The sequence below is a fragment of the Pagrus major genome, chromosome 4 (genome assembly GCF_040436345.1).
Source record: "Pagrus major chromosome 4, Pma_NU_1.0".
In the NCBI taxonomy this organism is placed as follows: domain Eukaryota; kingdom Metazoa; phylum Chordata; class Actinopteri; order Spariformes; family Sparidae; genus Pagrus; species Pagrus major.
This window is the reverse complement of record NC_133218.1, coordinates 36,339,036-36,355,001: the sequence shown is the minus strand read 5'-3', so window position 1 is coordinate 36,355,001 and position 15,966 is coordinate 36,339,036. Positions and strand designations below refer to the sequence as shown.

Sequence of the window (15,966 nt, the reverse complement as noted above, 5' to 3'; positions counted from 1 at the left end):
CACCATGAGCCTTAGAGGTCTCCGTAGTTAAGCATTAGTTCTGTTGCATGCCTCTGCTGTATATACCTTTATCCTGTCTGTTTTTATGGGATAATAAACTGTGACCCTTGTTTCATTTTAAATGATTTATTTTCTCTACAGAAGATGGTACATACAAGGTTTTAATATTTACACTTTATACAATAACAGTGAGATACAGAAAACATTTCCCCACTCAGCTGTCGTTGTCTCACAGCTTGCAGACAGTGTCAGGTGTACGTGCAGAGGTCTGTCTGAGAAGAGCTTCCAGCCAAACACACTGAAGTGAATAAATGTGTGTTATATTCTCAGAATTTAAAAATATGTCTTTAAAAATTCAACAGCAATTAAATGTTTCATGTGCAGAGTTTTTATTTTCTGGTGATCCATTTTCTACATCTGATCTAAGTTGTTTTCTCTACTGTGTTTATGAATATACTTTTATACTTTTTTACTTTCATGAACTGGTGGACACAAAAGGTTTGGCCAGGATAATCAAAGCTCCCCTTTTTTTTCCATCTGTGAAAACATTTTTTCCCATTTTTTTTTTTCTTATTGTGAAACAGAATGAGAACGTTTTTTTTTTCAGGAGTAAAAAATAAATATGTGAAACTGGGCAGGAAAAAAAAAAAGTTTGGTATAGTGGTCGAAATGAGCCTTACAAAAAAAAAAAGAAAAAGTTCTGCTGAGGAAAAAAAAAATCTGTCTCAAGCATGAAAAAATGTTTCTCTCCTGAAGTTTATTTTACCGTTTCACACAAGAAAAAAAAATATTCTGAAAAATGAAAACAAAAAAAAAAAAAAAAAAGTTCACTTGAGTTCCCACCAGGGCACAGAAGAAAAAATCACCTGTTTCATGTGTGAAATAAATTTCCTTCCTGACTTTTTTTTTTCCTTTTTAAACTGTTTCACAAGAAAAAAAAAATCCTGGTGAAAAAAAAACTAAGCATTTTCGGGTCATCTTAGCAAAACCTTTCTTCACCAGTTCTCCAGTCATAAACACAGGAGAGAAAAGAATTTAGATCAGACTTAGAAAATGGATCACCAGAAAAAAAATCCTTACTTAAACCTCAGGGTTATAAAGCACATGTAAATAAGTTTGGCCTACTGTAGGTTACTATTGAAAGTGACAGTTGAAAACTAATGAAGGACGAGCCTGAGGACGACCACAAGCCAAAACGTGTTTGTCAAACAAAAGTGTTTTTTTTTTTTTTATAAAACCAAAGAAAATTTGGTTCACTAAAGTCAGGTCATTTCGTTTGAACAAACAATTTGCTGTTATCATTTTTCTTTGCTGTCAGCTCCTCAAACGAAATCCCGTCCACCAAAAACTGTCTGCATTGCTGGATAACACCGGAGCTGAGGTCAGAAAATGACTGAACAATGTGGGTGAACTGACTCTTTCAAGATATTTGCTACAGACATGCGACACTTGCAGTATTTTAGTTAAGGCAAAAGCAGGACGAGACTGATGGGAGTTTCTTCTGTTCAGTGTGAGAGTTCAGCAGAGATGGACACAGATCTGAATCCTTGGCGCTCGTCTTAAACACTAAAAAGAAAGAAAAATCAAATATGTGCATTAATGCTGAGCCTGTTTGATAGGAGCAGTCTACAAAAAGGTGCCGGGTACTGTGAATAATCTGCACCTGGACATTTTATCCTACCAAACATAACAGTCACAGAGGATCACTAGATTCATTGTTAAAATAAGAAGATAATGGTTCAAAGTCTGTCCTACCTGCCCAGGGTGCCTCCAGCCTGTGTGTAGTATTTGTTGTAGTCCAGTCGCAGTAGCAGCTGAGCCAGATCAGAGTTTATCTGATGGTTCCTGACGCTCGAGAGGATTTTGAACAGTAAGGAGGACTGGCGTCGAAAGCCCTGAAATTTAAACGTGGTGGTATTATAAAACATATCTTTACGTTTTACGTCATTACACAGATGAGGAGTCGCATTAAAAGCGACTAACCTTGACCAGGATGTCCAGCTGAGCAGTTCCCCTCTCGTCCAGCGACACCACCGTCTGACTGACCAGCGAGCAGAAGTTGTGACACAGCTCGAGGATCTCGTTCAGACAGTGAAACACCTGAAGGACAGAAGTGAACGAACGGTCTTAGTTAGAAACAAGAGATTATTTTTAGCAGTTGATGAAGTTCCAATATAGTTTGACTGAGTGATTTATACCGGCTTCAGGAGGATGAAGGACTGAGCGAGCAGGTTACTGAGGAAGTGGTCGTGGGCCAGACGGATGCTCTCGAAGTCTCTGGTGGAGTTGATCTGCTGGAGCAGCTGAGAGAACTGAGACTCGAGCACGTCCACCTGAGACACACAACAGGAAAACAGCTCAGTTGATGCAGTCTGTGTAGTTCTTAGTCAGTTGAGTGGTTAATTAATTCTCATTTTAAAGATACAAAAAATTAAAATTGGAAATTGAAGGCGTTTTTCTTTTCAACGTTCAAAAAGGGATGACAGAAATTTAAAGAATTAATTTTCATTTTCTATTTCACTAAATCACTAGAAAACAGAAATGAATAGAGGCTTGTTTTTTCATATTCTGAGAACAGATGTGAGTGTCAAATGTTGGATTGTCAGTGTGCCAGATAACGTTGCCACTAACGGTTTCACTGAAATATATTTGGTGATGTCACATTCAATAAGACTTTTCACTGAATCATGATGTGACGGATTATTGCTGTGATGTGAGACTCTCATCCTTTTTGGCCGCTCCAAGCACTGGTACCATAACAGTGTGAAGAAATGTTCATCAAAGTAGTGGTGGCTTTTCCAGGGTGAGATTTCTGTTGATGAGAGGGCTTGTTCTGCTGTGACTCAATCATAAGAAAATAATCCCATAGACACACTTGCCTGAGCTAAAACAAGACGGTCTGGCCCGCTGGCAATCCTAGTTTCTCTCTCTCACCTTTAAGACAGCAGCAGTATTAAATCTGTGAATCTCCTGATGATGATATTAGAAGCGAACTGGAGCAAGATTGCTCTGCTGTACTCTCCGTCTGTTTTTATAAACACTGGTTTGTCTTTGGGAAATGCGCACTCACACATATTGTCTACACATGTGGTGCCTCCTTCACTTTTATCACCTGTAAGTAATACTGCAGGTTGTCGATCAAGAAGGCCATGTGGTTGCGTAGTCTCCACTTAACAGCATCTGTCTGGCTGGACTTGAGGTGTTTCCTCTGCATCTGTAGAGCCCAGCAGTGCTGCAGCTGCGACTGCACCCGCCGAACGCTCAGGAGGTACCTGAACACAACGTTGTACCTGAGCACAGAGGAGAGGAGAGGAGGCTCAACAGCTGCACTCAACAAACAACTGAATAAATGCTGTAAATATGAAACCGAATGAGAACGCACTTCTCCAGGACAGCAGGAGTGAAGAGGATGTGCAGCGGCCACTGAACCTTGTAGGTGAGACCGAGAGCCGCCCAGCCTGTGGGCGGGACCTCGCGAGGGGAGGTTTCCTGTGGAGGAGTGGCTCCGTCTCTGGGGCCCGTCGACTCTGAAAAAATACATACATACAATAATGATGATTACTAAATCAGACAACATTACAGAGATCAAGAGAAGGAAGACAGCAGAAAGTTAGTCTGATTCGGGTCGGGTGAAGTTTTGTAGTCCACAATCTCCGAAACAGCTGAAGTAGATGGGGACTTGATTTAAAATGTTTAAAAAAAAAACAAAAAAACAACCAGGGAAAAATAAAAATGTCTCCATACAGCTCGTCCAGCTCCTGGTACTCTCTTTTAAACTATTAAACTGCCTTTATTGTTACGGCATGGTCAGGTTAGACCTTAAAATCAACTCTCTTTGGAATGCTGCCAAGTTTCTTTAGTGTCTCTTGGATGTTCAGAACAAATTTCAACCCAATCCATAGAAAAATAAGCGATATGTGAGGTTTAGAAAACACACAAAGAAACACTAAAAATGCTGAAAAATTGCTCAGAGCGCCAAACTTCAATAATTCATAACTCAAAAAGTATTTCGAGTAAAGCTGTGGGATTTGATAGAACTTCCAACGAGAAAAAGAAAATTCACAACATGAACGGGGAAAAGTTCTGAATTTTGGGTGAGTTGGCATGAAATGACCCAGCTGCTCTGTTTGTGGTGTAACCGTTTATAATTACATCATAAAGCCACTGGGTGGCGCCAAACACTAAATAAAAACTCCTAAATAAAGACTTGTCCTTCAGTCTCCTGAATTGTTTTTATATCATGAACATATACAGTGAGCTGTGTGTGTGTGTGTGTGTGTGTGTGTGTGCGCGCGCGTGTGTGTGTCAGCAGCACACCTTTGCTGTCTTTGCCCTGGTAGTCGACCGTGAGGTGCAGCAGAGGCAGGAGGTTGTCGTCGTCCAGCAGCACCTTATGAGCCGCCTGCTGAAAGGCCACGTTCACGTCTGAGGAACAGAAAACACATCAGAACACAAACAGCTCCTTCTTATGACCGCTGTCACTGCGGCTGACAGCGGCTACTTTCACTGTCAATCAATCTGCTGATTATTTTAACGAATTATCATTTACTCTATAAAATGTTGGAAAATTAGGAAAAATGCTCCAAAACCCAAAGACTCTTCATTTACTGTCAGAAATGATGAAGAAAAGCAGCAAATCCTCACATTTAAGAAGCTGGAACCAGTAAATGTTTTGACATTTTTGCTTAAAAATGCAAAACATCAATGAGGAAACATCAAACTTCAAATGTAAACCTTTAGCTACTCATTACCAACACTGTTCTACAGTAATAATAAAAATAAACATCACTTTGTCTCTGAGTTCATGTGTTTGACTTGTCTTTTACTCATATATACAACATCATTTAACAGTCATTTATTTTGCACATCACATGCTGATTGTTTTGGGGATGTTATATAATAACAGTTTAACAGTAAATCATTTATTTTGATAGTCCTAACTATGATACTTCGTTATTTCTTTCAGTAATATAAATCAAAAAAACAAAAAAACATTTTTTTCCCTTAAAAAAAGAACCAAAACCAGTGAAACAGTGAATCAGAGGCTGATATGAAGCCACCACTGTTCTCTCAGTAGTTTGTGCCTATTGCTCTGTTTTCACCTGCAAAACATATAAGCACGAATAACATCCCCATATGTAGCGTGATGCCATTGGGTCAATATGACTCGACTGTTGTGGTTGCTGGTTGTCATCGGTGGGAAAATGGGAGCAGCAACAGCTACAGAATGATTCTGTATCAACTAAACATCTGAGCCTGAGTGAAACTTCACAGATCTGAGTCAGGTCTAAACATTAAATTTTACCGTGCTCAGTGACGGCTGTTGGAGGCGTCTTCAGCATGTGCTGCGCAAGGTCAATAAAGACCTGGTAGAGCTCGCCACGACCCAGCAGGTAGAAGTCCTTAATAATCTGGAAGCAAATACAAACATTAATACTGTTTATTCCTCACTTCATGATTTGTGAGCCAGAGCCAGGAGTGATTCATATGTACCTTGAGCTGTTCCAGCAGGTCTGACTCCTCCACCATCAGCGTCCACAGATGCTGCAAGTTAGACAGATTGTGACGTTTTCATTTAGTCACACTGAGCGTGGAAGCTTAACTATCTATTGCACAGTAGTATCTGAGCTCACCTCTGCCACTGTGCTCCTGATGTGATCAATCAAATTTTCAAAATCCACCAGGCTGAAGAGAGGCTGCTGTTTGAGTCTGTGCAGCTCTGCAGCGAACAGGTCCTCCTGGTGCTTCAGTATGGAGCCTAAAATCAACAAAACAACCATGTGTTGGATTCTCTTGGTGAGATAAAGACAAAAACTAGACTTTGCTTAGATCATAGCACTGTAGACTACCAGCTCTAGATGGGCTGTGGTTGTGGTTTTCAAACATCTGGACTGATTCTCCAACAAACAGGATCTTCTCAGCCACTCGGATGGGAATGTAAGAAGGCAGCATCTCTGTCCGCAGTGAGAACTGCTGGAGAGACGGAGCCAACATGTTCTCCTCCTCGATCAGCCTCTGCACCGCAACAAACACAGAGATCATGAAGACTCCTCAACACAAACTCAGCTCCTGTCGAGTGTCGGGGTTTCAGCTCTCACCAGGTCCTGCAGTTCTCTGAGCTGTTTCCCGCTCAGGCCTCCCAGCCCCAGGTCCTCCTCCTCTTCCTCCTGGTTGGCAGCAGCTCCTCCTGCACTGGGCCCCTGCTTCACGAAAAACTCCTCGCTTTGGTCCAGCAGCAATCCGTGCAGCATCCAGGCTGCTAGCTGCTTGTACATCACACCGTGGCACACAGCAAGAATCCTGCAGGATGTGTAAAAGAAAACAACAAAACAAAGACACACAAAAAATGTTTTTGTATCTTGGTGTGACATATTAAACTTCATGACATTCATTGTAGAGTAAAACAACGGTTCAAAGTAAAAAGCAGGAATGAATCCTTTACTATTATCATACTGTCCAGAATAAGAATTGTTTGGTGAAGCATTTCATTGACTCCACTATGGAATCAGATGTCAATAATGACTTGTTTAAATCCTCAGAATGGAAACTTTGTATAAAAAAATACATACAACTTGTTTACTACTTGTTATTCTGTTCTTCAGACACATTTTTTTTACCTTGTACGTTTGAGCTTTTAGTTTGCACCATGTCCCATCTGCGAACATGGAGTGTTAGCAGATGGGTAGGGTTTATGACTTATACTGCAGCCAGCCACCAGGGGGCGATCGAGATGTTCTGGCTTCACTTTTGGGGAGCTGTCATGTCGTCCATCTTTATAGAACAGCCTACAGCTTACTCCAACAACGTAAACACAACTTTAAATCTTGGATTAAAGTCTTTCCCACAGTGGGCTGACTTACTTCTCTAAGGCCATGCGTACAGGAGGAAGCCCCCCACAGCTGTGCTTGTACACCGTCTCCAGGATCTGACAGCCATGGATCTAAAGTAGCACACACAAGACAAAGTGTACACAACTGTCAGTTCTGTAAACCCAGGTGTTACCTTTTGTACAGATCTAGTTTTCTAGTCATTTTCTTCAGGAAGCTCCCACAGAGCTACCTCTGCTGGTATGTCACTGCTGCTTCCCACCAAATAAGATTTTTTTTGTTCTCAATTTTCGATGAATAACTTTGGTCTCTTGGTGTGTTTTTCTTTATTTTTTGCGGCTCTCTGGTGAAGCCTGTCGTAATCAGTCAGTTGAGCAATTTCCCCTTTCCCAATCATGTTCATCTAGCAGCACTGTGCTCCAAACTGAATTTACATTTCCTGGTCAACTATTTCATAAACACTCCTTACCTTCTGTGATTTTATAGTCTCTACCACCACCATCACTGAAGGAAACAGCAACTGAAACTTTACAAATGGAAAAGTACAGTGTTAGACAAACAGATGTGTACACTGTGGAAAGACTTTCCAATGAGAGTTTCTTTAGTATATTTTCAACGGTAAAATCTTAAATGATCTCTTCAGAAATGTACCTGATCAAGCTTGTAATTGACATGAGATATTGTCAGATGTGGATCTCCAAGAAACTGAAACATACACACAAGTTAAATGAGCATCCTGTCACATTTACTCAACATTTACTCTTTCTAGCTGCGTCATCGTTTTACCTCTTGTTCAAGGTCCAGCAGGGCCTGTCTGTACGGCTGCAGCATGGAGTCCAGCCCTGTGCAGAAAGCCCGCAAGTAAATTCCATGAAGTCCTGTCTGGTTGGGCTGGTTTGTGTGATGTTCCTGAAGAACAAATTGAAAAAAAATGTAAAATGCATTCATTTTATGAAAAACGAAAAAACCCTGTAGTAGATAGAAAAGTCAAGGTATGACTGTATATATTCGTAGAACAACAATACTACAAATGCAGCCAAACATTGATAGTTAAGTTTAACTAAAAAGTTACATTGAATGAATAGTCAGGATTCCTAAAAAGATGCATGTCTAAATTGTCATTTTAGAGTTAAAATGTTTACAAGCTTAATATCTAATAAGGAATTCACTCACTTGTGGATGCACATGGCCCGTGTGTTGTTCTATGAACTCTGTAAAGCGTATGTAATCTGAGCCCAGTTTAGAGAGCCGGTTGAGGACACTGGTCTCACTGGGGTGAAGGAAGGGAAGGTCCTGTGACACCTGTGGGTCAAACAAAGTGGTTATGTTCAAACAAAAAAAAAAACAATAAATAAAAAAATAAATGAACAGCATGTGCCTCTGATATACAAAGATTACTGTGGCGTACAAAACACCACAATGCTTTCTTTCCTCTGCCTATCGACTAGTCAAGTTCAAACTAGGGGTCGACTGATATGGATTTTTCAGGCCAACACCGATTATTAAAAATGAAGGTGACCAATAACCAAAATTTGGAGCCAATATTCATTTGCAGCATAAATGAAAATCTTAGTGTCAAAATTTTCTTTAACCAGTGATTGAATGTTACTAAGTACAACGTACTTAACTGCTGTACTTATTTAATTTGATACATTTATAAGAAGATGCTGTATCAGAGCCTGAAGAGGCTGTAGAAAGTTCACCAATAATTGCTTGCTTGTTTATTGGTTATGATACAGTCACCTCACTTTCAGTGTTAAAGGTGCACTCTGTAGTTTTCGGGAAAAAAATTTTGTCAGAAGAGAAAAATCTTTTTTTTTCTGCCTAAACAAACTAAATAAACAAACTTTATTTGTTTTAATGACTGAATAAACAAACTGACCTTAAAGGACAACACAATTTCATACTGTTTTACTTTGTTTACATGTGGCGGACCCTGCCACATATAAAGTCTGTATTATTACCTCATTAATATTGTTAATATTAAGATTCTGAGTTTAAATTTCTTCTCCAAAACTACATAATGCCCCTTTGAATTAGCATGATCTCCCCTTCTTCTGCACTGGATCCACCCACAATCCAAAAACAGCTGGTTAGGTGAACTGGAGCCTTTTTATTGCTTGCTGTATATGTCTGACACCTTTAGAGCTCTAGCAATACAATCTGTAACTCTATAGGTTATTATAGTTCACTATAGGCTCTATTTTCTCTTCTGCAGGTAGCTATAATAAAACCTAATTCAAATGTTTCCTCATTTCTAAATTACCCTGGTTGTTCTGAATAATTTGAGGCAGATAAAAAGTCAACAGCGCAGTTTGTAGCCTGGGACTGTATACAGTACTGTATCACTTGTAATTGCTGAATTTTATCTAGCTATAACAAATGTATAACTATAACGTTACTGGCATTAAACGCAATGATATAATTCAATATGTTTGGCCTGTGTAGCAGAAGCAGCAGGGTTTGACAAGTAGAAAACATCCTAGCTAACATGCAACTTAACGTTAGCGTCGCATAGTCGGAGAGCCGCAGTCTTTCAGTTTTACCTGCAGTCCTGTTCGTTTGTTCCATGTGAAGATCGTCCCCGGGTAGCCGCTTAACGCGAGTAACAGCTCGTGAATCATTATAATTCAACTTCAAATGACTAAAATTTGACAATCATGCAGCGGCGAGCTTCATTCATCAACCAAAACAAACTGCCGCCCGAGCTGTCGCGGGTTGGTGACGTTGCGACGCAAAGCATCACGGGAGCTAGGCTGCTTGCTACTTCGCTCGCTTTTGCTTATCGTTTTACTTGAATTTTAAAATGTCACAAATATAATACGCGGCTATTAGTCGTCCGTGTGATCCTGGAGACGACGTCAAGGGCTTAAATAAGCTATGTGGGTAAACAAATAAAGAAAAAGTTAGCTGGGCAACCGGTAGCTAGTACTGCGCTTCTGGGAAATGTAGTCCATTCCGTGCGAACGTAGCGCCGTCAATCTTGCGTCATCACTCGGTCATGTAGCTAGCTAGCAACACCTCGCAACGGAGAGAGCTTGGTATGTCGTAGTTACCAGTCAAAATGATTACTTCACACATTATTCGTGCAAGATTTGGATATTAACGCCACTCGCGTTTATTTTAATCTTGTTATCTCGATGGTAAAATGTATCAGTGTGGTTTTAAGCGGCGCTGTTGAGAGTTAGCTAGCCGCTTGGCTTAAGTTAACGTTAGTTGCTAAAGTCAGTTTGTCAGTGGCACTCCTGAAAACAGTACACGGTTAGCTTAACTGGGCTACTATCAGGCAAGTTAGCAACAAAACACCAGATCTAAACATGCTAATTAGTAGGTATTCAGCTATAGCAAGTAATCTATAGAGTTGCTTGGTTTAATTAGACCAGTTAGCCTGATTCAAGCTAGCTGTACTAACTTGCCACTTAAAGGAATGAACAAGTGTGGGTTTTCTGTGCTTCTCGTTTGACGTGTTATTGTTATTGCAGGGATGGCGGGGGAGAGGAGCGGAGAGGACATAGTTTCAGATTACCTGGGCCAGAATCCGCAGCTGGCCCAGTGGGTCGAGACTTTAAGGGGCTACTGTGAGACCAACAAACAGTGGGTGGCTCGTAGAGAGTTCATCCTGAGGAACATGGAGACTTTCCCCACTGTGGAGCCGGGAGTCCCCAGCAGCAGTCTGGACAGGCTGCTGTCTCTGTCCATGGTGTGGGCCAATAACGTTTTCCTGGGCTGCAGGTAAGAAACACTGACAGAGCAGATTGCAAATATCAATGCGTGCAGACGATGATTCAACTTGTCTCTGTTCTCTTCATCCCTCAGCTATCCTCAGGCTGTGATGGACAAGATCAAGGAGATGGGTGAGGGGATAGTTGTCATAGATGCCCCGACTCACAGAACCACAATGGATGGAGTCATGGCCAAAGGAAAGAGGAGCGCCACGACTGGTAACACACTGCACAGTTTGAATAAAGTAGACTGTATTTACTTTCAGCGCTTTTGTGACATTCTATCATTTTAGCTTGAAAATGACACCAAAGTAAGAATTGTGGTTAATAGTGGTATTGTATTGTATTATGTTTAAAGTTGTTTGTAAAGAGTGGTTTGGCTCTTACAATCAGGAAACAAAATATAACAGAGTATAGTGAAAGTTGTATTTTTATTACCCCATTAGATGTTAAGTTTATTAAGTTGTTTGTCTTGTGGGTTTGTTATATTTTGTAATGGAGCTCTCACATGGTGCCCCATGATCTCTCCGACTGTATATTAGAGGAGGTTGTCAGAGCGCAGGTAGCCCAGGTAGAGCAGTAACACAGTCTTTGACCACACTCATTTGTTAGTCTATCAGGTTGTTTTTTTTCAAGATCCCTTGTTTTTTTTGTTTATAGCCAATGGGGCTTTTGTACAGAAACTAATTTGCTACAGTATAAGGAAATATTTTTTTATTTTACAAAATACATCGGTGTTAATCTCCCTCGCCTATGTTCGATCGGCAATTGGTAGGGCATCTAACTGCATACATGATACAGTACCTGGACACTCAAGGTGAGGCCAGTTGGTCCTGAGATTGCCTTAACACCAACATATATTTACATGTGGGTTGACAAAATAATAAAAGCACATTCTCAACATGGTGCCATCCAGCACCACCACAAACATTCTGATTACGTCCAGGTTTATGCGACAGAACAATATTTTAGATGTGGTCTCAGGCTTTTGAACCTCACTGTACTAAACATCTTTTTGCCGTTCAGCCAGAAGAAATGTAAGGATTCCAGTGACATGGTCACCTTAAATAGCCTTTATAAATGATGTGATTAGCTATGAATAAGTTCAGTAGTGGAAAGTACTCTGTGCATACAAACAAACAGTCTGTAGCTTGTTATGGACCACCACCATGTGTCAGGGCTGTTTTCTATTGCAGCAGGGTCCCAGTGTAATTACCTACATGCAGGTTTTTTTCTTTACACACCCACACCTGAGGCTGGAGGCTGGAGTCTGTTTCCTCATTAACGCTGTTTCTCTGTGCGGTCATCACTGTCCTTCCTGTTGTGTTGTTTGCAGAGGCCGATGCTGACAGCTGTGTGAAGAAAGCCAAATGTGGGCCTAATGAGCTCGACAGTCGACCTGCTGGGAGGACAGCTACACGGGCCGCGGGTCAAAAATCAGGACCTCCTCCTCAGGCTCCAGCAGAGCACCAGCCCTTCTTCAACCGCCTCTACAAGGCAGTGGCTTGGAAGTTGGTGTCGGCTGGGGGCTTCGGCCCCAACTTGGACCATTTTGAAATACTCCGGAGCTGCGTGGAGTCGTGTAAACAGACCCTGTCCTGTGTGTTTGTGCCACTGAAGGACATTGCAGGTCTCCCCGCAGGTCGCACGCAGAAGGAAGGCCACGTGTGTGAGATTCGCTGTCAGACTGTTTACATGGGGACAGGATATGGGCGTGATGAGTCAGCTGCCAAAGCCATGGCTTCCAAAGAGGCCCTAAAAGCTTTTCAGGGGCGAAAAGTGACTGTAAAGATCTGCAGACGGAGGTACAAAGGGAGAGATGTGGAGGATTTGATGTTGTTGGATGAACAGCCTCGGAGTCAGGGCTTTCCTCCTGCACTCAGCTACCCTTTTCAGGACGAGCAGCTGGAAGACGGCTCCTCATAGAGCAGACACTTTGTAACGTTTGCCCTGCTGTGATGCTTGTTTGAAGCCTGGAGAAGTGACAATTAATGGAGCTACTGAAAAAAATCATGATGGTGTCGGGACCAGACTGTTATGCAGCTGAACATCATCGTAGACTGATCACTGAGTAAATTTAACCATCACAATCTACTTTGGCATAGGTCATAGTAGAGGTGACACACAAATATCGAATAACGAATATCTGGGATACATCTCCAAAACAACAAAAAAAGAGTCTTTTACTGTATCGACAGCATTTTCAACCGCTTTTAGTTTTACAGAGTTTTATAGACGGTGAACAGTGTATTGAAGTGCTTTGGATTGTGTGCCATCATTACAAGTCAAACAGCCTCAAACAACCAGAAGTCAAAACAGTTTAAGTCCAAATCAAGGAATGTCAGAATGCCACCCTTGATATTGTAGGAGAATGTATCGCACTATATTGCTGTGATTATTTGTCGTGTATGTATTTTTCCCCTTTGTTCATTCCTGTCGTGACGGGTTTTATTCTGCTGTGTTCACGAGTGTAACCTGTGCAGTCACACCAACAGTTTCTTCCTTTCTATCCTCACGTTGTTGCTCTTTTGTTTGTGTAGATTTTCATTTACAAGGGAAACAACAGTCACGTGGACAAACCAATAACTTGTCTCTTTTTGTTTGTTTCCTCTGCCAGGGTACAATACAAATAGAGTCACTGTGACTTTTCTGAACATGATGACATTGGCTTTAGTGTTCATACAGGTTGAAAATGATGTTTTGTGTAAATCCAGGCATTAATTTGATATTTGAGTTTTTTAAACCATAAGTGACTTTTAGATGTCATGTCAGATATCAACATTTGTTTGTATTAACGGTACCCATTAACCCTGGCATTGTTTCTGTAACAGGTTGCATTTGTATTTCGACACGCACTTAAGCTGAGCAGGACTGGACCTCACTGAAGTTATTTGGACACCCATGAAATCCTGATCTCAGTGTTATGAAAAGGCAGACTAAGACACACGGCAGCTTTTGTTATTTTCTTCACACCGGCGCGCTCTCCATCGAGTGAATGCCCGTCTGATAACTCTTGTTTTACCTTGGTTTCTATCTCTCTTCCTCTTCACCTCCCACAGTTATTCCAGTTTTTCCACCGTTATCTGGGGATAGTGACCGGGAAAACAACGCCTCTTTCAGTTTTCAGTATTGTTGTTTTAGAGAAATGGCAGACGCGCTTCCTTTCTGTTGTAATTCGACCTTTTTCCTGGTAAAATCCAGGCCAATTGCAACCAATCTTAACGTGAATGGTGTCATTTTCATACAGCCATTAAACTGTGCAAGCCGTATTTACTTCAGAATGATTAAAGTTATAGCAAAGAAGTTGTCTATTGCTAGTTTAAGTAGTAAAATGTCCAAAATGAGTTCACATAAACCGCTCCAAATACTGTTGGTATAATGGTGACCAGAGGGCTCCAGTCAGTCCAGTTCTGAGTTCAGCTGTGATTTAAACAAAATGTTTTCTGCACTTGAAGAAATGCTACAAAGAATCGACTGTACTTTACAGTTTTTGTGTTCTTCTGAAATTCTTGGCCAACCACAGTAGCCGTTGTACTTTACACAGAAGTACTAAAGGAGATGATTTTATTTTGTTTCATTATTTAATCTCACTGATTTAAAAACACTGACCCGCTGGCTTTGTTGAAAATATTGGGGTGTCATAATTAATAAAGTTCCTTTGAACACAGTTGGATACAGCGTGTACAGTTCTGATGTGTTTGAGGGTAAAGTGCTGCTGTGATTGATTTTTATTTTGGTTGAAGGTGAACAGGGTTGAATTGACGTGTGCGTGACCACACTGTTCTGTGTTACTGTACGTTTACAGTGGTTCTGTTTCTATATATTTTTAAATAAACATAATTTAACCGAGTAAAACAGTAATTTGGTTTCTCCCTGCAGAAAACAACATTCAGCATTTTCATAACTGTGGAGTTTTTGTGTCCAGCAGCCTTTTTGAAAACAGACGGTAATACTTTCTATTACAACTTAATGATCTCATCTCAGTTGGGGAAACTGACACCAAAGGAAAAAAACAGTTCTTGGAATCGATACGTCGGATTGTGTCACATTCTGCCTCTCATTAGCGATAATTGGCGAGTTGAGACTGAACTGGATGACCCAGTTCCTCATTAGAGATGGTTAAAGAGACGCCAGAAGTGACGATCAAATAATTATAAACTCTCAGCGATTTGAGTGACATTCAGGCTTGACCTCCCACCCACAGTTGAAACTGAGCTTTTGTTTATATCAGCAGGATGCCCTCGGCCTCATCAACACAGCTGACCGGACTGCGTTCACATGAGTGCACCGAGATATTTTTCACTTCATTAGACAATCTGAACTCGTGCGCTGATATGATCTGTGTGCTTAAAATAAACTGCTTCACATGCGGTGGTGGCAGGTTGACACGTCACATTTATTCAAGAGCAGCTCGGGCTGATTTTGCATCGATTTCAACATCCTGCAACCGGAAATTTGGAAAGTGAACAAAGCACGAGCTCCAAAAAAAAACAGTTGATACACAGTTCTGCAGTGGTGGAGGAAGTCCTCAGATGTTTACTCCAACTAAAGTAGCAATACTGCAGGGTAAAAATACTCTGTTACTCTACAGTCGAAGTACTACAGTCAGATTACCAAAAGTATTCTTATTATCATTATGCACAATGGGCCATTTCAGAGAATTGTGTTTTCATATACAGTATATACCATATCTATGTATATCAGTGGATTTTCGCGTTCATCACTTCATGTTTTGCTTAACTTTTAATAATATATCATAATGTATTAGTTTATTTATATTTTGTATTGTTAATCTCAGTCTGCACATTAACAAGTAACAAATACATGTAGAGGGCATTAAGTATGATAGTACGATAACACTAAGCGATATTTATTTGCCTCCAGTAGAAGTATGAACAAAGTAGCATAAAATGGAAATATTTAAGTAAAGAATAAGTACCTCAAAATTGTACTTAGATACATTATTTGAGTACTTTCCACCACTGCTGCTATGTTATTTGTGTGTTTTCATAATATACTGTTTTTTTTATAGTTGGTCTCAGGTGTCACCACTAGAGGGCAGCACTGTTTATGTGATTTTGAACTTAAAGAATGGACTGCCTTTTTGTGTGTGTGTGTGTGTGTGTGTGTGTGTGTGTGTGTGTGTGTGTGAGAGAGAGAGAGAGAGAGAGAGAGAGAGAGAGAGAGAGAGAGAGAGAGAATATGCTTAGTAATATATCCTCTATGCTGATGACCTGGTCCTGCTACCCTCAAAAGAAGGTTTACAGAGTCACTTATTACAACCAGTAAAATACAGTCAAACCTGTTGAAACCCGACCGTCAGCCAACATGCAAACTACAGGGAAAAGATACCAGTTTCACAACCAGAATAAACTTTGTTGAAGAAACAAATGCCACATCTACAGAGGTGACCAAAG

General features: G+C 40.7%; 2 protein-coding genes across 2 annotated transcripts; one reads left to right on the top strand and one right to left on the bottom strand.

The window, feature by feature from the left end:
• Positions 1-160: 160 nt before the first annotated feature.
• tubgcp4 (tubulin gamma complex component 4) lies at positions 161-9,518 on the bottom strand. Its single transcript, XM_073464742.1, has 18 exons — positions 9,374-9,518; positions 8,001-8,129; positions 7,614-7,736; positions 7,479-7,532; positions 7,297-7,353; positions 6,861-6,940; positions 6,099-6,300; positions 5,850-6,015; positions 5,634-5,758; positions 5,494-5,544; positions 5,306-5,411; positions 4,318-4,425; positions 3,383-3,527; positions 3,113-3,290; positions 2,199-2,333; positions 1,984-2,100; positions 1,756-1,895; positions 161-1,566 (listed from the first exon to the last, which is right to left on the bottom strand). Exons 1-18 carry the CDS (start codon positions 9,449-9,451, stop codon positions 1,560-1,562), a joined length of 2,001 nt encoding a protein of 666 aa, XP_073320843.1. The 5' UTR covers positions 9,452-9,518; the 3' UTR covers positions 161-1,559.
• A 285-nt stretch (positions 9,519-9,803) lies between these two features.
• On the top strand, positions 9,804-14,222 carry cdkn2aip (CDKN2A interacting protein). The gene is made up of 4 exons (XM_073465056.1): positions 9,804-9,868; positions 10,310-10,559; positions 10,644-10,768; positions 11,886-14,222. The coding sequence occupies exons 2-4, from the start codon at positions 10,312-10,314 to the stop codon at positions 12,473-12,475; spliced, it is 963 nt and encodes a 320-aa protein (XP_073321157.1). The 5' UTR covers positions 9,804-9,868; positions 10,310-10,311; the 3' UTR covers positions 12,476-14,222.
• The last annotated feature ends 1,744 nt before the right edge of the window (positions 14,223-15,966 follow it).

Excerpts from the sequence above, each read along its gene's own strand:
- tubgcp4 (XM_073464742.1), bottom strand. The coding sequence starts at position 9,451 with ATGATTCACGAGCTGTTACTCGCGTTAAGCGGCTACCCGGGGACGATC. Across the intron at positions 3,291-3,382 it reads ACTCCTGCTGTCCTGGAGAA|GTACAACGTTGTGTTCAGGT; the intron begins GTGCGTTCTCAT and ends CTCTGTGCTCAG. Across the intron at positions 2,101-2,198 it reads CCTTCATCCTCCTGAAGCCG|GTGTTTCACTGTCTGAACGA; the intron begins GTATAAATCACT and ends TCTGTCCTTCAG.
- cdkn2aip (XM_073465056.1), top strand. The coding sequence starts at position 10,312 with ATGGCGGGGGAGAGGAGCGGAGAGGACATAGTTTCAGATTACCTGGGC. Across the intron at positions 10,560-10,643 it reads AACGTTTTCCTGGGCTGCAG|CTATCCTCAGGCTGTGATGG; the intron begins GTAAGAAACACT and ends TTCATCCCTCAG. Across the intron at positions 10,769-11,885 it reads AAAGAGGAGCGCCACGACTG|AGGCCGATGCTGACAGCTGT; the intron begins GTAACACACTGC and ends TGTTGTTTGCAG.